The following is a 24,515-nucleotide window of genomic DNA, read 5'->3' as shown; positions in this document are numbered from 1 at the left end:
TCAGCTTACTGTTTATTATTGCTTCTTCCAATTCTTAATTCCGCTTCATTTAAACCAATTGCCATTCAAAAACTCAAATCCAACCTCAATATGCAAAAAAAGCTACAATTTGCTCGGTCGGTCCCAGGAAAAGAGCTTGGGCTCAGTAGCCAGATTCTCCCCCTTCTCCGCCCGGATCTTGTTCACCAACTCAACAACACCCTCAGCCGTGCCATAGGACCCCTGGTATCCCCATCCAGCATGGCCATAATGATGCACAATCGGCGTGCCATCCGCCAACGTCGTCTTGTCAATCTCGAGCCTGAGCCCGCCCTCGCGGTACGGCCGCAGACCGACGCCGTGGCGGATGATGCTCAGCGCCTCGATACCCTTGCCGCCCGTCAAGCTGGGACACAACTCGACGCACCGCTTCATGATGCGGATCGCAATGTTGGGGTCCGGGTTGGCGTCCCAGTTGCCCTTGTCGTACGTCCCGCCCAGTATCGTCCCGCCGCCCGCCGCTCGCGTCATCATGTAACACACCTCTGTCGGCCCGTCGTCCGTGCCGGAGATGGTGGCCATCGGCTCGACCTCGTTGCGCACGACGACAACCTGCCCGCGCGCGGGGATGACCTTTTTGTCCTCCACGCCGCCCAACTTGCACGCCAGAAGCCCGGCGCTGTTGACGATGATGTCGGCGGGTTTGCCCGAGTGGTGCAGCGCCGTCAGCTCGTTGACGTGGGCTACGTCGCCGCGCTTGAAAACGACGCCGTTCTTGCGGCACTGGCCTACGAGGTACGGCAGGTAGAGCGCCGTGTTGATGCAGACCGAGGTGAACTCGGAGCCGGAGTAGGCGTTGGGCGGCAGCTCGTCCTTTGGGAGCTCTCGGTAGTCCGGGAGGACGTTGCGGTACCACGGGTCGACGGCGTAGAGCGCGTCGTAGGGGTTGCCGCCGGCCTCCATGTCCTTCTTGCGTCTGAAGACGCGGCTCTCTGGACATAAAGGTCAGTATTCTAGGGGTTTTATGCACGGTGGCAGCATTTCAGGCTATGGATACACACTTTGAAAGTGAATGCCGGCCTCGGGGACCTCGGCGGCCAAACGGTTCAGCTCAGGCCATGTCCTGCGCTCCCATCTGCTGTCAAGCTCTAGGGCCATGCTGTGAATCTAGCTTTAGTTCCATGTTCCCTCGCGTTGAGGGTGGTGCGTGATCTTACGGCAGCATGTTGGCGCCAGCCCACGGCGAGGTGTACTCGATGTCATAGTCGCCTGGCATGTGCTTGGAGATTACGGTTATGGAGTTGCCTTTGCTCTTGGATAGCAGCAGGGCGGCGGTCAGGCCAGAGACGCCAGCGCTGAGCACGGTAAGTGATTGAATATTGAGATGGCCTACTGTCTGCTTACCCGAGCACAACAATATTGTTGGTCATTGTGGAATGTTCTTGTCGCGATATAAGCTATCAACTCAGAATGCTCCGATTATCTTTCAAGCAAAGTCGGTGAGTCGAGATGTATAGGTATATATATAAGTAAGTACCTTGGTGAAGGTATTGTTGGTTGCAGGCTTCTTTATCTTTGAACGTAATTGGGCACTGTAGATATGCTCAGCTTCAGAATACTTTAGAACAATCAAGGGAGCGAACTTGAAGCTTTAAACATGTCAATCAACGCCTTTTGGTAACTCGCTTCTACATGTACTCACACTATCGCGCCATGTTTATCTTCCAATTGACACCATATTGTCGATACAGGGCGCCCCCTCCCCGCGGGCAAGTGTCCCCGCCCACGCCGAGCCGAAAACCGGCGCGGGGCCCATCGGTCAGGACCTTTCCTATGATTTTTTTTTATTTCAATTTTTGAGTCACATCCCAGCCGTAAAGCGGAAACCGACCGCCAAGAGCCGATGAATTCCGCTACACGTCCGCCATCCCTATGACAAATTAGTGAACATTGAAATAGATACGCTGCCGCGCTTCAAACAGAGAGACACTGTAGGCGGTCAGATGTTTTGCGCAGCCATTCTAGAGGCTGATTCCCGAGGAAAGGGTCCACTGCAATACAATCATGTATAAGAGAGTCCTTGAGAAGAATAACAACGTCTGCGTCAGATTCTCATATCAATATGCTGGGACAATAGAGCAGTCACGTCCATGTGTACCAGAGTGCAGCAGCGTTTGCGTATGTGGTTCTGCGTGACACCGTGACAGCATAGCCGAGTGGCCGGGGCTGGACAGTGCATGGCTAAAAGGTGCAGCAGCACAATTCTCAGCCTAGACATCTTGCAAGTAACTAATTGTTATATCCTTTTTTCTTGTTTGGTATCTTGAATTATGGACAGGCTCGGCACTTGGTAGCCGCCTTATTTTCTGCCTCCTCTTCTTAATGCATGCGCGTTCATTTCCTACTCCTGCTTGACCTCCTGCTTGACCTCCTCAGTTGATTCGGCGGGGGCATCGGCCTTGGCCTTCACCTTGGCCTCCAGTACGGCCTGAGCCTCTGGGCCTTCGGCGGTAGTTGCAATGGCCTTCTTGAGGGCGGGGGGGTTGGCGCCGACGATTTCCTGGTCCTTCTCCTGCTTCTTGAAGAACATGAAGGTAGGCATGGCACGGATGCCGAGCTCTTGGCTCACGTCGGGGACCTCGTCGACATCGATCTTGACAAAGTGAATGCCCTGGTTCTCCGGCTTCTCGGATTCCCTGTGGGAGAAGGGTGGCGGTCAGAGACTGGTTCACGTAGCAATTTTGGCAACTCGGAAGGTTTGTTACTTACTGGGCCAGGATGGGGGCAATAGCCTTGCAAGGACCGCACCAGGTGGCAAAGCAATCAAGGAGGACAACGTCGTTGTCCTTGAGGGTCGCCTTCCACTCCTCGGCGCTGAATCATGGACAAAGTGGTCAGCATCATGTCCAAAGTTGTGGCAAATCCTAGTGTCGTATGGAGTATGCAGGTTGAAGGCCGGGATAGAAGCGTGGACGGGTAGGCTAACACTTACTTGCGGACGTTGTGAACAACCATGTTGGGCGATGTAGAGTGGAAGGTTCGATATGTGGTAGAAAGTGAAGATGTCGCGATGCGTTGAAAAGGGCGGAAGAGTCTGGTAGACATGTGGGATGGTAGGAGGGGCACTTGGGCGGTGACGTGGGAGGAAATCAAACTATATACCTCGGAGGGGGGGAGGAACGCGTGTGGTTGGGCAAGCAATGGGCGACTGTCTGATAGTGTAATGCAGCAGAAGTTGACGGGAGCAGACCTGAGAAACGGGAAGGGGAGCTCGGATTTGGTGCTTCCCAGTTGTGTGGAATGCGCGTTACCGGTAAGGTACGGAGTACGGAGTACGGTACCTAAGGTAGCGAGTAGCGACATGGACGCTGCTAGTAAATTTCCTTCTTTGATTTGTCAGGGGTACAGGGGATCGATGACGCGAGATGCGTCCATCCGCGGGGCACCAGATACACATATACTTGTGTTCAAGCAGTAGTTCCCATACAATCACAAGTACTGTTATCTCGGGTCTGCTTCCTGTAGGTACCCCTCCGGGTCGCTGCCCCTTCCATTTTCTTCCCCTGCTGTAATACCTCAGGCGAGGAGGTAACGGCTCGGCCGTCGCGGGGGGATCAGCTCGGCTGTCGCTGCCCGCGATGATTTCACAACGCACCTTCCAGATTGCCTTAAAACACCGATAGGTCTCTCGTTACAAATTGCGCCTTTTGGCCCATTGCCTTGCTGATTGACCCCAGGTCGGGCATTCGATCCTGGGAAGACGGCGATTACTCGGTGACCCGTCGCCCCCATCTAGTTAGTTCATCCTTTGCCGAACCTGGTGCGATGCCGTCTTCTGAGGCTGAATAATCCTTGCTACCTAGTACCGAGTCCCGTTGCAGATCACAACGCGCAACGCCCTACTCCTGCATGACAAAGCCGCATTGTACCTTAGTCAAGGCGCAGCGGCAGCAAACAATTACACAAAGCCATCTTCGACCGATTTCCAACTTCAAGCTGTCCCCAAAACGCCTTTCAATCATCGCCACGTACTGAACAATTCAGCAATGCTAGTGTATCCCAGGTCCCGGGCCAGCAAGCGTGGCGAGCCATCGAGGGTTTCGCGGTCGAGGCCTTTGGCTACACCAGACAGGAGATCAACCAGCTCCAACCCACAGTCTGTCATATCTGACCGAGTTGCCTCCAGTCGGCATTCTTGGTCTGGATCCGCTCCTCTCTCCAGAAGTAGTTTCACCGTGGCCAAATCCCCCGATGCGGTGGCGATCATCAAAAGAGTTACGCCTGCCTCATTTTTCTTTCTGATATCGTCCAGCGTCACTCCCGAGATCACCGTTCGTACCAAATCGGCCTTTCCCCAGAAGCACATAAATGGCAGAAAGTCCCTAGCTGAGAGATCCGAATCATCCTGAAGTCTATCCATGGTCATCAGGAGCCAAAGGCTAAACCTCTCATCCGTGGCGATGACTAAAGCCACTGCTTCAACAAACCTGCGTCGAGGTAAACGGACTCCTTTGGCTGCGAGTAGTAGAAGTAGCTCGACATTCTCTTCAAAAGTGGAACCGAAGTGTGGCACGTGTATGAATCCATCGTACAGTTTCCGTCCAGAGCCTGCCGTTTTTTCCACAACCTTGAGGTAGAAAGTCTTGAGCTCAGTCCCTGTCTGGGTATCATAAAAGGCCAACAAAGCCTCCTCGAGGACCTTTTGGGTATGGACAATGGTAATTAGGAAAAGTTTCGCCATCGCTGGGTAACCGATAGAGCAGCAAAGACATAGAACCTCTCTGCTGTCCTTTGCCCCTTCGTCAAGTAGTTCCTTGATGGCCGAGGAGTCATTACGATATGCGGCTTCCAAAAACCCCACTGATGGATCCATCTCTGTAGCGGCGTCCTTGGGGAGATACTTCAAAGCCACCGCACGACACCGCGGATATCCTTCTTTTGTTGCTTGTATCAAGGCTTCCATGAGGTTTTCATGGCTGTCCTCTTCTCCAGCATTGTGAAGCACTAGAATCTCCAATGCCTCATTGTGCCCCCAGCGAGCAGCATACCCAAAATCCTCCCTTTGAACGATCAACCCCCGCTCCAAGAGGTATTTGAGAGCAGACGTGCTGTGGATAGCAGACTGCGTGAGGGACCAAGTACTCGTTGGGGGGCCTTGAACTGCTGGATTGATATCCATCCCAGTTGCCAGCAACAAGTTGATGACTTCCATTCTTCCCCACTCAGACGCGATCGCCAAAGACTTGTGAAGTTGAAGAATTGCATGACTGTATTGACGGAGAATCCAGCGAACCTGATACACGGGCCTGTACACTCCTTCGCATGATTTGTACAGAACATCGTTGTCATTTGCGTCGCGTTGCTCAACGTTGGACGTGCCCGCCTCAAGCAACCCTCGCGTGGCGACAAAGTCGTGCCTCATTGTCGTGTAGTGCGCATGATGACGACCCGCGTAGCCTTCCCACACATTTCCAGCATAAAAGAAATCTCTTTCAGCGTAGAAATACCACCAGCCACGAAAAAGTGGCTTCGAAGAATCGCAAATCGTTTTCACGCTTAGACCAATGCTGGACTTGGACTCGGGCAACGAGTTACCTCTGAGGTGTCTTGCCCAGTGCTTTGAAGCGTACATGTAAAAGCTTCTGACCCAGCAAGGCAAGTCTGCCATGAAAGTTTTGTTCGAGGCGACTCGCTCCTCACATTCCATCGGTAGACTGGGTCTCGTCGGTAGTCCATCGAGCGCGAGGAGTCTGACGCAACTTCCGCCCAAGTGAGACTCTGCCAACGCCAGTCCGATCCTTGCTCTCCCCTTCTGTCTCGTAGCGTCTGCTCTAGAGCCAAGCAGAAATTCGCGTGCAGTTTGGTGCACTAGAAATACTGTAGAGTCAATGATTCTGATGAAGAATCCTCCTAGCTGCTTGATTGTATATTCTGCGTCAGGCTCGAGCTCTCGTTCGAGATCTTCCAAAGAAGTAATATGTTCCTCGAAACCAAGAAGGATATTGACCTCTTCTAGCTTTAGAGGACGATTGGCAGCTAATATGATTCCGAGTAACTTATGTGAGGCTTCGTGGTCGGCAAAGGCTGCCCAGGCACTCTCGTAAAGCTGATCAAGGTCGCCTGGTAAGGAACTCAGGGATTTCTTAATGGAACTGAGTTTCCGCGACTGAAGTCGCTCAATGGCATCGAAAACCAGTGATACCCACAGGAACGTACGATCTGCCCCTTCGGTCAGAGCTTTGATGACCATTGTGCTAGCATCCTCGGAGAGCGCGGACGACATTTTGAGCTCCCGCACACGATGCTCGACAACTCTTTCCACGTCTTTGGACAGCGACGATGATTCATTCTCCCCTCGCAACCGGATTGAAAGCAAGTTACGGAAGCGGCTCTCAATGCTGGGCCACGGCCGACTTGTTACAAGGAACTTTAGGTTGCCGACAGGTTTCTCGGAGTTGCTGGTTGAGAACGACCCGACGAGCTGGCTGATGAAGCGATTCCTAGACTCATCGGAGCACTCATCTAGGGCGTCGACGATGCAGATGATCTTGCGATCGTGGAGACGGCTGGCAGAGGTGTGAAACACCGCCCAGAGCGCTTCAAGATCCTTGGTGAAAGACAACTTGTCCTTGCTAGAATAACCCTCCATCGCTACGTTGACCAGTTCCGGGGCGGCGACGAAGAGCTGATGAAGCAAGACGCAGAGGGCCTGGTGGGAGTCTCGGCGACTGTCGACACCAGCTTTGAAGAAGAAGGAGCACACGATGGACTGGTTTTTGTCCTGGCTTAGGGCGTCCACGAGGAAGCTGGAGAGCACCGATTTGCCGCATCCAGGATTTGCCGTTACCCAGAGAAGAGAAGACGACTTGCTTTGCACCCAATCGGTGAATTTCGGGTGACGCAAAAGCCATTGACAGGTCCCTGGGACAGGCCTCTCAATACCGATCCTCTGGCTTTCGTAGTCCCCGCTGGTTGCATGGAGACTCCGCAAGCAATCTGTCGTTGATTTAGTGTCAGGTTACTTTAGGCAAGTTCGGAGAATTTGGAACTCACTCTTCTCGGAGTCTGAAAGGTCCTCTAAACGCAGTGCCGAAGCCTTCCCCGTGTGAGGTTTTGCATATTCACCCGACTCAATTTCCACAATCTTCTTGGCACATGCTGTGACGTATTTCTCTGTTGCTGCTTCTCGTAGATGGCGTTCCGTATTCGTGCGGACCATGCCCATCAACTTGTGGTTTCCCAGGTCCACGCCTCCAAGTTCGGGGACGCTGTAGCGAAATAGGAGACTGTCTTTCAACATTTCCTTATGTGACCCCTTGAACCGATTCCAGGTTTCCTCGGTTTCAGTGACTAGCTTGGTCAGTGTTCTTGCTAGGTGTATAAGGTTCCCCCTGAGAGGGACCGACGGCTTGGTGCCCGTTCCGATACTGATTAAGAAAGCCTCCCTATCCGGCCACTGGTCTCGAGCTTCTTGACGGACTTGGAAAATGGGGTTGTTGCTTTTCAACGCTCCGTCTAGATAACCGGCATTGCCACGACGGTATTCTTTAAAGTACGTTGTGGCAGCTGATGTGGCGCGGAGGGCTTCCCACAGCTGAAACTGTTTGGAGTGTTTGTCGATTTCTTGCCTCGTTTCATACGAGCGCAGCAAAAGCAGCTCATTGTCATCTGTCTGAACCGTGGTAACGAACCTTCTCCATTGTCAGCTCAAGCTCTCGGCGGGTGTGAGTCTCGCATCCTCTTACACCTTGCCGAAACCGTCCTCAGTAAAATTGCTGAGGGGTGTCTTGTCGCTGCCCGTCCGCGCTTTGATGATTTCTTTGACAACACTTTCCAACTTGGATGAATCGTAGCGTTCACTAGCGGAGAAGAAGTCGACACCACGGCTGAAGGCGTTGTATTTCCATCGTTTCGGCTTGAAAATTGTTTTTGCAAGACGAATGTACGCCTCTTCACATTCGTCGACCGTCATGCGAAGACATCCTAGCATTATAGCAATAATGCTATGGGAAACACCCGTCAGACTGCACGATTCTGAGCCATCTAGATAGGTGCAGACTCTATGCTCACCCGCCAGTACTTGTACCCCCGATGAGATCGAAGACTTGCCAAGGTTGAAGCTGGCTATTGGGATCACGATCTTGATTCACATGACGCATCAAATCTTTCAGAATCAAGATGGAGGAGAGCCCGCGGATACCCCCGCCATCTATCATGGCGCGTATATTAGTCGATAATCATAAAGATAACTGGCATGAACTGGAAAACTTACCCAAAGAGAGAAGCCGGACAGGCCTTTCATTGTCCATCTTTGCCTGGTTGCACCACAGATTGAGCAGCAAGAGTAGGACAACGGTCACCTGCGTCTAAAAAAGGTTGGGACTGCGCTCGTCATACATACCTTCAAGCCCTTTCAAGAGGGACCCAAGAAGGCCACTTGAACACCTCGTGACCGCATGAAAATGGACCATTTCTGGGAAAGACAAACCAATCATGGCGAGGCTTCAAAGCCAACGAGCGTATGCGCTCGTCTATGAGAGGCGGATCATACCACCACCCGCACTAGGCGCGGGCCGTTAGACGAGTCGAGAGGGTGTGAATCGGAGGCCTGCACGATGTTGCCTTGACGTTGTAGTGGAGACTCATCTCAGGTTAGACGTACGCCATTGGATTACAGGGGTTGGTCAAGAGGCAGATCAATGGGGGTGGCTAAGCGCCGAGACATTTCGGGCGCCTAGGTTGCCCTGTTAAGAAGACGCATTAGTCAATTTCTGGCGTTGAGAGCTCAGGACCAAGTAGGTTGGATGGCAGGAAAATTTTCCGATCTTTTTCACTCCCTGGTCCAGCTTTGCAGGCAAACACAGAAGGGCCGTCCGTGGCTAACGGGATCTAGTGTGCGGCCCGGTCCCAAGTCCCGCTACGGTATCGACCCACAAAGGCCCGGACCGGGGTTGCACGGGTGCCGCTCAATTGGGTCACGACTGTGGAGAGCCATCATCAACAATATCTAGGCTAAGCATTTGTGCCCAAGAGCCGTGTGCAGTTCTTTCATAGTGTCCGTTGAATTAGCTATGCCTATGGCGTCTGAGTACAAATTAGGGTCTAGTGATTATGGTGTCTACAAACAGGTAATTATGAAAAGAAACGAGTGTCCTGTATCCTTGTGCCCCCTTTTAAGTACCCGATCTAACCGAAAATAATTGTCATTCCCATACTCCCGGCAACCTCCCTCCACGCTTCAGCGCCCGTATTGCAGCCGCCGTTGGGTTTTCCCGACGTCGCAGCAGCCCACTGATGAAGGACAACTGCACGAGCTCTCTCGATATTGATCATGCCCTGCCTACGTTCGATTTCAATGAAGGCGTACCTTGCGAGGCCCCGGTCCTGATCCGTGATAGCTTCGCAGGCTGCTACGAACAAAGGCCAGAGGAGTGCATTGACCGGTCCACCAGATGCGATGACCGCAACGCAGTTCTCTAGGGTAAGATGGCAGTTTTCCTGAACCGCAGGATGGTCGACTGGGTGGTCGTGGATCGACCGGTTAAGGTATACCAAAGCACCGTGACGATATGCCATGGAGTTGTGGACCATGGCGCGGAACGCACCCTGGGAATCTGAATCACAAAAGGGCTCAAAGTCCTCGTCTGACTGCACTGGAGGTGCCCAATCTTGGAGAGCCTTTTGGACTGCTTTGACCGTGGATTCGTACTCCATCAGAAGAACGGCGGCTTTGGCTGGTTGGTTGTTGGAGACTGCGCCGTCCAAGTCCCCTTTCAGGGATTTGAGAGTGCTGAGACGGTAAAGAACTGGCCACAGATTGCCAGTCATACCGAGAAGTGGATCAACGGGGCCGTTTTGAGCCGACTTGGACGAAGGTGATGCCATGGAGTAGACATGCTCGGTTGCAGGTACAGTAGAGACTGGACTACGTCCTAAAGAAAGGGCAGTGATCACGTCGTAAAATTGGAAAGCCTTTTCGTTAAATTAGTCTTGGCTCCAGAGAGACCTTGGAAGTCAGCACACGTACCTTTTCAAGAAACAAGATACTGCGTGTCTTCTTGGACATCGGAATCGAACTCAGCACAAGGAAGGCACTTCTCAGGTGCTCAAGAACCATATTGGTTGCTCCTGTTAAGGTGAGCTTTTACTAGTTAGCATTGATCTTTTCATGAAGGACTGTTGAGGGAAAAATGCTCACGGATTCGTAGTACACGAGCAGCATGGTTGCCGCCAAAACCTCTTCCTGTCGGCAGTTCTGCTGCACAAGTTGAAAAACACCCTCAGCAGCAAGAACTCTGTAGTTTGAAGAATGTTTGGAGTCTTGCACGCCCATATACTCAAGATGTCCCTTGGCGAAGGCACACATGGCGTGCAGGACGGGCGAGTTATCGGAGCATAGAGGCAGAATGAAACCCTGAAAAAGATTGTCTGGCTCTTCCGTGAAGACGATCAAATGAGAAAGAACACTAGAGAAATGATGAATGAGTTTCCTTTCGTGGGCGCAGTCTGTAAGGTTTGAGAATGACGGTTGCGGTATTTCGAGGCCAGACAGCAGAGACGCGATGTCGATGGTGCTGGACTGGGATAACTCTGCGTTAAGCGGGACAAAGTCGAACCGTGAGCTACTCAGTGAATCGCTCTCTCGATCAAAATTTGCGAGCTGATCAACTGGCTTGTCACAGAAGTCGAATTGGCTGAAGCTGGCCCATTCTGGTGTCTCAGGGGGTGAGTGACTTGATGTAGAGTGAGCATCCCTTGGAGGTTCAGTGAAGCCGCCATCCGAGACAGTCTCTAAAGATCGTCTCGATTTAAAGTGTTGCGTTGGAGAAACACTACGGGGAGTCTTCGAGGCTATCCCGTTGGCATGTTTGCTGCGACGTGGCTCGACAGGGTTGTAGATGCACTCCAACCCTCTCTCAGTGCAGCGTGTGCATCGAGGCTTCCGCTCGCAGCACTTTTTTCTCGCTTCTTTGCTGGGAAGGTGTGAGCAGCTACCAATCAGCCGAGGCATGAGATCACCTACCAACTAGAGCAACCTATATGTCGACACTGTCAGCTATATGTTCCATCCCGTCTTCGGTACCCGTGCGACTACGTACCTGTCCTTGCTCTCTTCTTCCTGATCTTTGGAGGCATAGGCTTTGTAAAGAGCAGCATGCTGTATGATGTGAGGATGATTTCTTGTTGGAAGAGAAGTCAATCATAGATGTATTGATGAGAGTGTGTCTTGTATTCAAACACAGCCGTCGGAAAGTGGCGCAGCTCGAGCTGACCTCAAGCACAATTTAAAGTATCTGCCTTCGTGGAAGATGGCGGAAGAGTGTGGTGCGTAAGCGATGGCAATAACCTTCTTCGAAAAGTCTTCTATGCGAACCTCACCGGTAAAAGGATCTGCAGGAAATCGCGTGCCGATATTATTGCCATGTGGGAAACATGTGGCCAAGATGCATCATGCAGGAAGAAGCGGCCCAATTCGGATTGCTTGATCTCTACCCCGCCAATTTCAGAAGACGAGGCGTACCTGTACGACTACGTTGTGAGGTTAAAGCAGGTGTAACTTGACGTTTCAGAGTCTTGTAGACAAGGATGTGATATTAACCGCTTCTCTTGCTCCGGCAAATATCCCCTCGGGGCGCCCGTCAAGCTGAAAAGTTACGATCATTACCCTCATTGGTATTGAGGCACGCAAGATGACGGCCACTCAACCCTTGCTGGGAAGGTGTGCCCGCAGGAGGGGAAAGGATTCCTCGATCGGTTGCCTAAACCTCTTTCTAGAAGACGTCCATGCTTACACAAAAGGTCAAAGAGTCGTCTGACCAACCTCTGTTGGCTGCCACTCAACCTGCAAGATTCTGGGTATAATGGTCTCGCTATTCCCTTCCTGTCTCCAAGGTTGTATGTAACTTGTCTAGCGCAAAACTGCCAGACACGCGTGAACCATCTCTCGTGTGATCCAACATGCATGGGCATGGATCTGGAGGGACATGGTATACGTTTTAGGGACGTCAACAAGGCCTCAGGCAACTGTGCGACTGTAAAATCGAGTAGAGAAGGCGTGAAAAGATTCTCATTTGAAGGCCGCAGGCGGGGAAAGATATATCCCACCGGCTTCAACGGTGGTGATACGACCTTGCAGTGATGGCAATGATGATAATCACCGGGGAACCAATCAAGCCGTTGAGCGGACAAAAGCTGGGGAAATAGGCGCATGTTCTAGGCGATCATTCATGTCTACCCCAGCTTTCACCCCACAAACCGGTATTAGTCCAAGCCCTCCGCAATGCTCATTGGCGCGCGTCGAATCCTGATGCCAGCCACAAATCCAAGATGTGGCTCGGAAGGGAACCATTGGAGCGCAAGAGAAGGATCCGGAAATGGTGTCTACGTAACAGATTCAGCTTTCTGCAGTAAGAAGGGGGGGGCGTAGCGGGCGTTCTATGTTCCTGACTGCGCCCGTCGCGCATCAAAAAGTGTATAAGACAAATGTGGAGGCCGTAATGTGAAAGCTTTGACCCTGCGAAGTTGCATATGCGCCTGCAACCCAAGGCGCCGCGATGGCCATCGTTTACTTCGAGACAAGCTGGGCCATCTTGAGCACTATCGGCGTGGCCAACACACTTTTTGGCTTCATCATTGCTGGCATCACGGCCTTTTCGCCCGTATCACTTATACCCATTGTTGTTTCTGTCGCAGGCTCTATCGCAAATGGGTTATGTTATTACAGCTTCTATGCAGACTACCCCATTTTGAATACGGCGGTTGCGTCTGGTGTTGCGGATGTCATGTGGATGGTACGCCGCGTTTGCATTTTCTTTTTAGTAAAGGCTCATATGGATAGACTTCAATCTAATTTAACTTCAGATTCAAGAAGCAGGCATTTCATTCTACAGTTATGCTATTCTCACCCGCGTTCTGCGCAGCCGCGACCGTATCATTTTCATGACTCTTTTCTGGATAGTGATAGGGGCCATCTTTGTTCTCAGGATGATGATACTGGTTTCCCGGGTGAAGATACTCGTGAACGGAGAGTCTGATCTAATGCCGACCATCAACGGTCTCCATGTTGGCTATTTCTCATCCTTAGCTGTGCTTGAGTGTCTCAGCGCTTTCTTCCTCCTGCGCAAGTTTGCGGCGGCAAAGTCGATATCGCAAGGGGCATCAATCGCGCCGACTCTCTTCCAGCATTTGATGCGAAGCACAGAGATCCGCCTTGCCATCCTGGCATTAATCGGAGTCACGAGAGCAGTCACCTACTTTTTCCAGCCCGCAGTTCAGCAAGCCCGGACAGTGGCAGGCCAGATCGACAGATTTGTTTACACACTTGAGTGTATGTTTCCGGTGATGATCTTGTAAGCTTTACTGTTCATTGACTTAGTTGATTTGAAGGACTAATTTCCGTTGTAGCATTGACATCCTGGCATCCCGTCTTGTGCATGAGCAAACGACTCATGAGAATTCTTCTTTTCGGCTTGCGAATAGGCGAAACTCAAGTCAAGAGCGTCTGCCTTCAGCTGGAGACAATGGTACACAAGTCGCCTCCGTATGGAGCGGTGGAAAGAGAGTAAATTTACAGGTTCGAAGGGAGTCCGGAACAAGCCGATCGTCGCTCTTCCCGCCAGAGAACGTGAGCGACGGCTCCGACAGGAGTACCCGCGATTTTGGCATGATTGATTATACTATCACCTCAGGGATCACTAAAACAATCGAGATCAAGGTCGAAAACAGTGCTCGCAAGCGGTCACAAGATGCTGCAGAGACGGACTCTACCTGAAATATTCCCGAGCCTCATAATATAATCACTCTAATGTTGAGCTTGATGTTTTGTCTTCAACCTACCTCAAGATGAGACTATTATCACTTGGACAAAAATTTCCGTTGCTTTCAAAAGCAAGGTCCAGGCAGCGAAAGCGAAGCAGCGAGCTTGCAGCTGGACTACGAATATGACATCTAGGCTCTAACAACATCAACCTCAACTACGGAAGCCCACAAACGCCCACCAAATAGAGAATGAGAGCGACTCTGATCACGAAAACTATGGATGGACCCACTTTGATAATAGACTGGATTTGATTGTAATCAAGCGGGCAAAATACTTTGAGAGGCGTTGGCTCTCCACACCCATCTACGCGCATCCTTGAGCCTCGGAAAATAATGCGGCAGTTGTAATTTTGACTTAGAAGCAGAAGTATGAATACTTCTATGATATAAACAGGGCCTTCATCGAAGGCCCTGATGCTGCAATGCCACGATTAATTTTTATCTCTAACCCTCAATGTCTCGTTGGTGATTAAGCCAGGGGTAGAGACACGACATCGCCAAGCCTCATTGATTGACCTTTGGGGCTGCCGATTACAAAACCGAAATGGTCTCACCGGAATCGAGAGACTCAAGAGGGGTTACAAAAATCCAAGGTTACATTGCAGCTCAGGTTTTGCTAAACGGGCCCATGATCTACCTACTCGGCCTTCTTCTACATCCTACTAAGGCGTTCGGGTTCAAGTCATAGTATGTGCCATGTAAACTGGCTAGACACATGCGAGGAAATGCTACTGGCTTTGCATTGTGAATAATTTTTCGGCGTCTATACCGAGACTGAAACGATTCGTCATGAGGCAATGACTGTAGGGGACAAGCTCTAGTAATTGAGGTGGCTGGAGTGGGCAAGGCAGGTAAATATGTGACAACTGGTCACATGAGGGTACCTCTAATGTCGGTTATTAACAAGGTCCAGTATTTTTTGTGTTCAAGTGGGTAGAGAAATAGACTTGAGCATATTCCGTGAAAAAAAGCTTCCCAAGATCTGCAGCGTGCCCTTCGCTGCTGGTCTGCCGAGACCAATACCGTCGCCTCTTCCGCATATCTGTGCAACCTCGTGGTACCCGCAGTAACGGTAGGATCCGATTGACGCGGTTGGTCATTGCAAGTTTTATCCGCACCCGGCGTAGTGCAGGTGGACGGAGAAATACTTATGTTACACCAGCATCTACTTGTGGTATAACATTTCTATCAGATAGAATCATGCAGGCTCTAGTCGTACGATGGACAATGCTAAAAGTTACAATCAAAATTGCATATATTACGCAGGGAAATATACTATATCAATAGTCTTTGGACTCGTAACTCAACATCACACTACTTTCAGTTTATCAGATCAACTTGCGAATGCCATCACTCTTTCGAGAACAATCGCACTGGAAACACTCCATCACTGGAAAATACTTCTTCATGATGACGAATCCCCACAGCTGGTGTTTGAAGCACGCTCTGCTGCTTTCTTCGGTCCTTCTTTGCAGTTTCGGCACGGTTCAAGCTGACAACCCTATTGTTCAAACGTCCTACACTGCGGATCCTGCTCCTCTGGTTGTCAACGACCGAGTCTATCTTTTTACTGGCCACGACGAGGATGGCTCAACAAACTTCGACATGAGAGAGTGGCTTCTCTTCTCCTCGGCGGACATGGTCAACTGGCAACATCATGGCAGCCCCATGAATATCAGCACATTTTCTTGGGCTAGTGCCAATGCCTGGGCCGGCCAGGTCATCGGCCGGAATGGGAAGTACTACTTCTACGTTCCGGTGACCAGTCACGAGGGGCTCATGTCCATCGGCGTTGGTGTCAGCGACAGTGTCACTGGCCCATTTGTCGATGCTATCGGTGGCCCTCTTCTCGCCAATGGCCAAATCGACCCGACCGTGTTCATTGACGATGACGGACAAGCCTACATGTTCTGGGGCAACCCGGATCTGTGGTATGTCAAGCTCAACGAAGACATGATCTCATACGGCGGCGAAATTACAAAGGTCGAGCTTACGGTTGATGGGTTCGGCGCTCGGAATGACACTACAGGGCGTCCTACAGCCTTTGAAGAAGGTCCCTGGGCCTACAAACGAGGAGATCTCTACTACATGATCTATGCAGCTGTTTGTTGCCAGGAGGATATTCGTTACAGCACGGGACCTACCATCACGGGGCCATGGACTTATCAAGGCATTGTCATGCCCTCGGAGGGCGGCAGCTTTACAAACCATCCTGGTGTAGTTGATTTCAGCGACATCTCATACTTCTTCTACCACAACGGCGCTTTACCAGGTGGAGGTGGGTTTACTCGATCTGTTGCGGTCGAGAGCTTTCGCTACCTGTCCAATGGATCTATCCCAGAGATGAAGATGACTACCGAAGGCCCGGCTCAAAGAAAGGGCGTAAACGCTTTTGAAAGACAAGAGGCAGAATTGATTGCTTGGTCTCAGGGCATTGAAGTGGAAGTCTGCAGCGAAGGTGGTATGGCTGTTGGCTTCATCAACGATGGCGACTACATCAAAGTCAAGGGCGTCGAATTCGGAAACGGAGCGGCAAAGTTTACTGCTAATGTATCATCCGCAACCGCCGGTGGTCACATTGAGATACGCCTTGACAGCTTTGATGGGACCCTCATCGGCACGTGCGCTGTTACGGGCACTGGTGGATGGCAATCATGGACGACCGTGACATGCCCTATCACCGGCGCTGAAGGTAGTCATGATCTCTACTTCAGCTTTACTGGAGAGGGAACCGACTATCTGTTGAACTTTGACTGGTGGCAGTTTGAGTAACAGAGCCGAGCACCGCTGTCTCACCTGCTTGCCAAGTGACATCAGTCAGCAGAGGCTCTACCCCGGCTGCTCTCCTTGAGCTTCCCTTCCTTCTACTAAACCTGGATACTATATACACACCTAAAATATTAAAAATATTGATTATTTTTTTTACTCTAGAGCTAGTACTTCGTAAGAGAATATACACTATGCTAATATCTTAAAGTACTATTAAGTATATAATACTTATGACAGCCTAATGAGTTATGCTTAGATTAAGTACGGATCGACGTCTGTACATGTTTTATATTATAGCTATCAAATATTATCAAATCGCGCTCTATTTTATTTTAAAGTGATAAGAAGAAGGATATACTAATAGTGAGCTTTTGGGGTAGAACTTAGATTTGTTTGCTTAGGTATAGAGTTATAGTACTAGAAGAATTATCTAAAAAAGATGAGATTAAGCTTTGTATTTTTATAACTAAAGTTTGTTTTTAAGTTTAGATTATATAGTTATGTTTTGTATATTAGTTGCGAATGCTAATTAATTGAATAACTATAATTATTAATAACGATTGATTATCTTGATAATAAGCATAAGAAGATAAGTATTAATCTCGTTATCAGTTAGTTGAATATCATGACTACGATTCTATTAGAACTCTACTATAAGCCTTCAAACCTTTACTGATTTGGTTCTTCTTTGATATTAAGGTATCCAGGGGCTAGGACGATCGTGTTAGCACGAAGACTCCCGGCGATGTAGACCCACTACTTTAACACACTCGGCAGATCTATATCCTCCGCAGACATGTCGCCGTGTCAGGGTTCGTGGACTGAATCTAGAATCTGCTCGGCACATCTGCCACCGGGACGTGGGCGGGGTAGCTCCGCGGAAGAATGTCACGAGGACCCCTAGCCCAGAATATTTTCGGTTGACAAAGCTGCTATTCGAGCCATCTGGATACATAAACTTGAGATATTTTCATTCGGTCTCTTCTTACCACCCTCGCATGAAGGAATACAGAGGCTATAGCGAAGGCCAGCTGACGCCAGGTTTGAAACCTTATCCCAGTTTCGGATACCGATCTACAATCGAGTCGATTAGCCTTGGGTCTCCCTCTCTTCATGAAGCGGAAACCATGGCGCGGCTTCAGGGTCTTTGTGCTACTTTGTTATGGTTATATCAGGTTAACAACGTGATCTCTCAATGTTCAGGAGATTTTCAACCCATCTCAGCATCTGAGTTTACTGCTCAGCTTCAGCCCGGATGGAATTTAGGGAACACCCTCGATGCTTTCCCGAATGAAGACAGCTGGAACAACGTACCAGTGGTTGCAGGAACCTTTGATGATGTGAAGGCTTTCGGTTTTAACAGCGTCCGCATCCCAGGTATGTTCTTGACAGCCAGCCCTCCTGTGGGCGACACCCGCCTCTTTTTAGCATATGCTTAAAGACACAATGTACCTTATTAATCATAACAGTCACTTGGATGAACCATTTCATCGGCTTTTCAGACCAGGGAGACTCTCCTGATTGGACAGTAGATCCTGAATGGCTCCAACGAGTTGCTAATGTCGTCGACATGGCCACGTCCCGGGACCTCTATGTCATCATTAATGTTCACCACGACTCGCACTTTTGGGCGGATCTGACAGTAGCAAACGCTAATTATAGCATGATAGAGGAGAAGTTCTACAGGCTCTGGTACCAGATTGGTACCAAACTCGCCTGTACCCCATCCCTCGTGGCATTTGAACCACTAAATGAGGCTCCTGGAGACACAGCCGAGATTGCGGCCGAGCAGAACAAGCTGAATAACATATTTCTTCAAGCAATCAACGACGCCGGCGGATTTAATTCAAAGCGTGTCGTTACACTAAGTGGGCCCGGCCAGGATATCGTTCGGACAAGCCTCTGGTTTGAGCCGCCTGACTCGAAGTACACGAATCCCTGGGCCCTCCAGGTGCATTACTACAACCCTTGTAAGCCATCACCGGCCTGCCCCTTTATCTGTGTACTATGCTACAAATGCAAGCACTGTCTGACATGGATCAACTAGATGATTTTACGTCAGCCGCATGGGGAAAAACCATATGGGGCTCAAGTGTCGACCTTGCCGCATTCGAGACCGATTTTAGTAGGCTCCACGACAACTTCACCGACGTCCCGATTGTTGTTGGCGAGTGGCTTGTGAGTCCGGTACATTCGGAACCCGCAGCACGATGGAGATACTACGATATCATCGGACGACTCTCCAGAAAATACGACTTTGCTCCAATTGTGTGGGATACCGGCAACGATCTCTTGGACCGCAGTTCACACACCTGGTACGACGCAACCGGCCTCAACCTTCATTTCAATGCTTTAGCTGGCAATCTCAATGCTCTGCCCGACTCAACCCTGGACACTACGGCGACTAGTCAATTCAGCTCGGCGTTTGTTTTTCACAAGGTCGGAACCGCTGTCGAGAGCGTGTCCCTCTCCTTCACATTCAACGGAGACTCCGTCCAGTCCATTACCACGGCGGACGGGGCCAGCCTCACGCTGAATTCGGACTACACCGTCAACGAGACTGAGATCACGCTATTTGTATCATTCCTGTCCCCCTACTTCGATGTTGCTGGCCCTTCAGGCATCAAGACCACGTTGTTGGTTTCTTTTGCCAGCGCGCCGAGCATCCCGATCCAAGTCGTGCAGTGGGATACGCCCACGCTCCCATTGTCCAGCACTACGGCGACTTCGGCTAGTAACATCGACGTAGAAGTGAATTGGAACAGCGTCGGGAAGCCCGCGACGGTAGCAGCTTTCAAGAGCGATGGCACACCGTTAATGGACGAATGGACTGTGGTGTTGCCGCCTCTGCAGCGGGGGAGAACAACACTTGGCAGTGGTTGGGGCTGGAGTTGTGAGTTCTCTGACTCGAAGCACGTTCCGTCCAGGAAGTCTACTAACTTCAGTAGGGGGCCAGCAGGGAGTCACAATTGCTACGGCTGCTGTATCCGCCGCCATTCAATCGGGCATGACAACAACCTTTATGCTGGAGTCGTACCCTCGCGTTCTGGGCAACTATGCTAACTTCACTTTGTACGTTTGACAGAACTACTATCGGGCTTCTTACTCTTGTTATCAAATGGAAGAGAGAAACAAGAGCTTTGTAAATCTTCTTAGTGGTACATCATGGATGACAGCACATAGCCAAGGCAACCGAGGTCCTCGTATGATGGATTACGGTTTCTCAATTCAATGGACTCGACTAGACCATAACTCCAGTTCCAAGTGAACATTCTGTATCTCAGCACCCATGTCATCTGCCTGCTAGTAGTGGACGATTTGTAGGTTTCTTCTGCACTGCGCAAGCGTCCGTCCAAGGTTTCCTACCTCATTCACCTACATGTGCCCACGATTCTATTGTCTGAAAATATGTGAAGGCTAAACCGTACCTTTCAAACTTGCTCTCCGACTATTACATTCAGATATGCCTAAATTTCCATGGCACTGTTACATACATCAATACGTACGTGGAATGGATGACTGCAACATTAAGTCTCATATCCTACGGAACATAGAGCTGCCCGAACTTTCAGCTGTGGGTCACCTTCCCCCTTTCACAATGCCTTAAGTTGAATGCTCGCATCCCAATCTGGGAACGATCCTTCCCAGTTGCTGGAAGTTCGGCGCAGGAGGCCGACCTCAATGAGTACGTCTGTCAGGGTCCTGAGGCAATCGAAACTGCGTAAATGACCGGCGCTGTACCAAAACCGCCAAGAAAGACGTAAAGCGAGGAGATGGTGTCGCCGTCAAAGCTTTTGAAGTGCCTGATACTGGCCGTCAAACTTAGCAGGGCTTCTCAAAGCTGCGAGTTTCCTTCGGGTGCCTCGCCCACCCCTGAACCGATAAATACGTACGCTGCTAGCTAGAGAACCACGCCTCGGACTCTTTCGTCCCGATCATAGAATCAGAAGAACCCAGCGAGATTAAGGAGCAAACTTTTCACACCCTCTTCCCTGCAGATCGGAGCGGGGAAGGTGGGATGTATGAAGGTGATAACAGGTATATGAGTCTCAGCTGACAGGTTTCGTGGATTATTTACCCCGAGAAAGCGGGATCTTGGGCATTGGGAATTTATTTCAAGGGATTTGAAGCTGGGGAAAAGCGGGACAAGGGGTGCGATGTGACAGGCCAACGGACAGGTGCGATTCGGACGTTGTCTTAAGGGCAAGGCACATGAGAGCCGGGAGTGTATCCAGTAGAGATGGGAATTCGGCCCTATAATAATGCACTAAACGTTAAGATATTTCAGTGACGCTGTTCGTCTCAACTGCCTTCTACTTCTAATTAGACAAAATATGTTTGTAATATATTTAAAGAAAAGCACGAACTGGGCTAGTTAAGCATAACCTATAAATTTTAGATTCCGTTCTTTAACAATTTAATATCGTATAAAATCATAAGTTAAAGAGTTTCTTAATTAACTTATTAAGATATCTAAGTAAAAGACTATAGGTAAAGTTTTAAAGAGAAAAAGAATTATAAAAAAGTATTAATAATAAGATAACTTAATATTTAATATATTAACGTAGTTATATAAAGATAGTTTAATAAGCTTATTCTATAGTTAAATAGGAATTTTATAAAAATAATTAGTTAATTAATTAAAAATAAGAGCGTATACTTAGAATACTTTTATTTATTTATATTAAAATAGATAATCTCCTAGGCTAAGTAAAAGTAAAGTATGTTAATTCTTTAGAGCCCTATTGTCGGATTAGAAGTCTAATTTAACCGCAGTATACGGCCAACTGCGCAGGGGCCAACTAGGGGCCCTATTTATAATTATCGTAACTAGCTTAACTTATAATTAGAACCTCCTTTTTATACTTATATAAAAGTTAATATAGTTTAATTAATCTCTTTATTAACTTATAGTTCAAATTAACTACTCTATAATAGGGATATTAATACTAATTAGTAATTAAATTCTATTATTATAGATTAGTAAGGTATTTTATTATATAAAAAAGACGACTTTTTAATATTATATAGGATAAGAGATTTATATTAATTAATTTTATAAAAATAAATAAAAAAAGAGGCGATTTTTAAATACCGTACGGAATTAAGTAATTATAGCCCTTTATTACTTATGAGAAGTTAACGTTTATTATATTAAACTATATTAATTAATAAAACTACTTAAGTAATTAGTTTTTTTATTTTTATTTTAAATAGCTTTTTTATTAAATAACTTCTCTACGGCCGGCTTATAATTAAAAATTAACTAGTTAAATTAATAAAAAAAAATACTTATATAATAACTACCCGCTTAGTTAATTAGTATAATAAACGAGCTTAATAATACGATATAAAAAAGTATTATATAATTAAAAAAAAGGATTTTTAAATATAAATATTTTTATTTAATAATAAAAGTAATTTTATAAGAGTTATAAAGCTAAAAGATTTATAATATATAAAAAGGTTTATTATTATAAAGGTTTTATAAATATAATTATAAGTTCGTAATCTAAATAACTTTTTTATTACTCCCTTAACTACTCCCCGAGTATTATTTAGGAATATAATAAAGGGGACGGTTTAATAAAAGAGGAGGGGATTTAGAAATCCTAATAATATTAAGTTAAAAATATTATAGATTTTAAAAATTAACTTAAAAAAAAGGCGGTTATTTTAAAATAATCTTATAACTTTTTATTATAATTATTATTAACTTAAAAAAAAGCTAAGAAAACGAGGATTTAAAGAGAAAAAAAAGAAGTTTTTAGAGGACTACTAAGGAGTTTTTTTTTTATACTAGCTCTTAGTATAAAATTATTAAGTTTAAAAAATTAACTAAGTAATAAAAGGAATTATTAATAAGTAATAATTACTTAATAATAATTAAGTTATAAAAAAAACTACTTAAGAAATATAAAATAGGGTACTAAAAAGTAATTAAAAAAAAGATTTTTAAAATAATTAGCCCTACTTAGTACGAGTAGTGAGTAGTATTTTTAATAAGTTTTTTAAATCTATAATTTTATAAAAAGGAGGGCTTAATTTTATTAACTATACTTAATTATTTATTTAGCTCTTAATAGCTTATTTAGCTCTTTTATAAGCTACTTAATATCTATTTTTAATTGTTTTTTTTAAAATACTATTTTAAAAAGAATAAGTTAAAAAAGGAAGTAATTTAGAAATTATAGAGAGTATGAGGTTTAAAAAATTAAAAATATATAAAATAATAAAAATTAGTAATTAGTAAAAATCCTAAGACTAATTATTATATTTTTTTATAATAATATAAACGTTTACTACTATTATTAAAAAAGGAACTATTAAAACTTACTTTTTTTATATTAAATAAAAAAGAAGATTTTAGTTAGTATAATAGTTAGTAATTTAAAAAGTAATAGTAATTACTAAAAATAATAAAAACGAGAGTAGTAGCGAGGTAATAAGAAGAAATAGGAATTACTTAAACTTTAATAAATTTATTAAATAATAAAAATATAGATTTATTATAACTAGTGCGCAAATTAAATATATCCTTATTAAAATTAAATATATTAATAATTATTAATATAAGTATAAGCTAGAGTACGATTCTTAATAAGTTAGGGTAAGGGAGAAAAAGAAAAAACCCGATTTTAAATAGAATCCTAATCTTATATAAATAAGTAAATATTAATTTAAATTATTAAGGGACGTAAATATATAGGATTACGAATTAGCTTAATAATAAGTAAATTAATATAATATTAATTTATTTAATTAAGGTTTATAAAAAAAAGGGGCTATAAGGGTAACCTCTATTTTATAAAATTATAAATAACCTTAATTATTAACTAAACGAATAGTTTATAAGTATAAGCTTAGGAATTATAAAAGTAATTAATAAATTCTTTTATAAGCGAGGGGTATTATTAATATAATTATAATTATAAGAACTATATAAAATCTTAGTAATAATAATTATAAAAGAGGAATTCGTATTATAGAACTAGGTATAGGTTAATAGAGTATATAATTACTTTAACGAATTTAAAAAAAAAGTAAACGACCTAGATTTTTTTTTATAATTATTAATAGTAATTTATTATTATAAAAGGATATATAGAAGTAAAATATAGTACTAGACGTATAATAATTAATAATTTTATTTATTTTAATTTATAGCTCGTTATTATTATTAATTTAAAATTCGGCGCTAATTAGTTAATAAAAAAAGAGATAAACGACCCGAAGTCATTAATAGTACGTAATAATATAGGGATTATATATAAATACTAAAAATATAATAATAAATACGAGGTAATTCATAAATTTTAAAGATTTTTTTTAAAAAAAGAAATTATATTTTAAGGGGAAATACGAGGTTTTATAAAAAACCCTAATAATATTTTATAACTATTATAAAAAAGTCGGGATTAGGGAATACTAATATTATTTAATAATTAATATTATATTTATAAGTAAAGCCTCTAATTACTATTATAAAATAGTATATAATCTTAATTAGAACGACTTTTTTAGTATTATTAACGTAATTTAAAGCTACTTTAAAACTTATAATAAGAATCTAGAGCTCTTATTTAAGCTATAAGTAATTTTTTTTATATTTATAACTAAGATAATAGAGGGTAAATTATAAATAAATTTTTTTAAAAAGCTTATTAATTAAATTAATAAGCTAATAAAGACCTAGTTAAATAAGGGGATTAATAAATAAAAAATTAAATATTTTTATATTATAATTTAGCGCGTATTAAAAATAAAAATAACCTTATATTAAGTATTTAAAAATTATAAAATACTCTATTTAAAGCTAAGATTTAGTTTTAATATTAAAATAAAAATACTATACTAAACCTATTTCTAAGCGTACGATAGTCCTTATTAATAATATTAAGTTAATTAGATATATAATAAAAAAAGAAAAGAGATTAAGTATAATAATT

General features: G+C 45.7%; 7 protein-coding genes across 7 annotated transcripts; 3 read left to right on the top strand and 4 right to left on the bottom strand.

Annotated features, from left to right (window-relative positions):
• Positions 1-102: 102 nt before the first annotated feature.
• CTAM01_07896 (FAD dependent oxidoreductase) lies at positions 103-1,409 on the bottom strand (the record flags this gene model as incomplete). Its single annotated transcript, XM_060523917.1, has 4 exons — positions 103-971; positions 1,041-1,138; positions 1,197-1,334; positions 1,384-1,409. The coding sequence occupies 4 exons, from the start codon at positions 1,407-1,409 to the stop codon at positions 103-105; spliced, it is 1,131 nt and encodes a 376-aa protein (XP_060381372.1).
• Positions 1,410-2,380: 971 nt separating this feature from the next.
• CTAM01_07895 (thioredoxin) lies at positions 2,381-3,084 on the bottom strand (the record flags this gene model as incomplete). The annotated part of the gene is made up of 3 exons (XM_060523916.1): positions 2,381-2,675; positions 2,749-2,853; positions 2,972-3,084. 3 exons carry the CDS (start codon positions 3,082-3,084, stop codon positions 2,381-2,383), a joined length of 513 nt encoding a protein of 170 aa, XP_060381371.1.
• A 913-nt stretch (positions 3,085-3,997) lies between these two features.
• Positions 3,998-8,288, bottom strand: CTAM01_07894 (ankyrin repeat protein; the record flags this gene model as incomplete). Its single annotated transcript, XM_060523915.1, has 5 exons — positions 3,998-6,975; positions 7,033-7,670; positions 7,725-7,982; positions 8,050-8,188; positions 8,252-8,288. The coding sequence occupies 5 exons, from the start codon at positions 8,286-8,288 to the stop codon at positions 3,998-4,000; spliced, it is 4,050 nt and encodes a 1,349-aa protein (XP_060381370.1).
• Positions 8,289-9,165: 877 nt separating this feature from the next.
• On the bottom strand, positions 9,166-11,136 carry CTAM01_07893 (uncharacterized protein; the record flags this gene model as incomplete). The annotated part of the gene is made up of 4 exons (XM_060523914.1): positions 9,166-9,951; positions 10,007-10,120; positions 10,178-10,998; positions 11,079-11,136. 4 exons carry the CDS (start codon positions 11,134-11,136, stop codon positions 9,166-9,168), a joined length of 1,779 nt encoding a protein of 592 aa, XP_060381369.1.
• Positions 11,137-12,533: 1,397 nt separating this feature from the next.
• Positions 12,534-13,750, top strand: CTAM01_07892 (uncharacterized protein; the record flags this gene model as incomplete). The annotated part of the gene is made up of 3 exons (XM_060523913.1): positions 12,534-12,770; positions 12,841-13,328; positions 13,384-13,750. The coding sequence occupies 3 exons, from the start codon at positions 12,534-12,536 to the stop codon at positions 13,748-13,750; spliced, it is 1,092 nt and encodes a 363-aa protein (XP_060381368.1).
• A 1,457-nt stretch (positions 13,751-15,207) lies between these two features.
• Positions 15,208-16,569, top strand: CTAM01_07891 (uncharacterized protein; the record flags this gene model as incomplete). Its single annotated transcript, XM_060523912.1, has 1 exon — positions 15,208-16,569. The coding sequence occupies one exon, from the start codon at positions 15,208-15,210 to the stop codon at positions 16,567-16,569; it is 1,362 nt and encodes a 453-aa protein (XP_060381367.1).
• A 1,124-nt stretch (positions 16,570-17,693) lies between these two features.
• CTAM01_07890 (endoglucanase B) lies at positions 17,694-21,323 on the top strand (the record flags this gene model as incomplete). The annotated part of the gene is made up of 5 exons (XM_060523911.1): positions 17,694-17,943; positions 18,036-18,536; positions 18,614-19,459; positions 19,515-19,638; positions 21,305-21,323. The coding sequence occupies 5 exons, from the start codon at positions 17,694-17,696 to the stop codon at positions 21,321-21,323; spliced, it is 1,740 nt and encodes a 579-aa protein (XP_060381366.1).
• Between the last annotated feature and the right edge of the window lie 3,192 nt (positions 21,324-24,515).

This window comes from Colletotrichum tamarilloi (assembly GCF_030869305.1).
Source record: "Colletotrichum tamarilloi strain Tom-12 chromosome Unknown Scaffold_26.1, whole genome shotgun sequence".
In the NCBI taxonomy this organism is placed as follows: Eukaryota; Fungi; Ascomycota; class Sordariomycetes; order Glomerellales; family Glomerellaceae; genus Colletotrichum; species Colletotrichum tamarilloi.
This window is presented reverse-complemented; position numbering and strand designations above follow the sequence as displayed.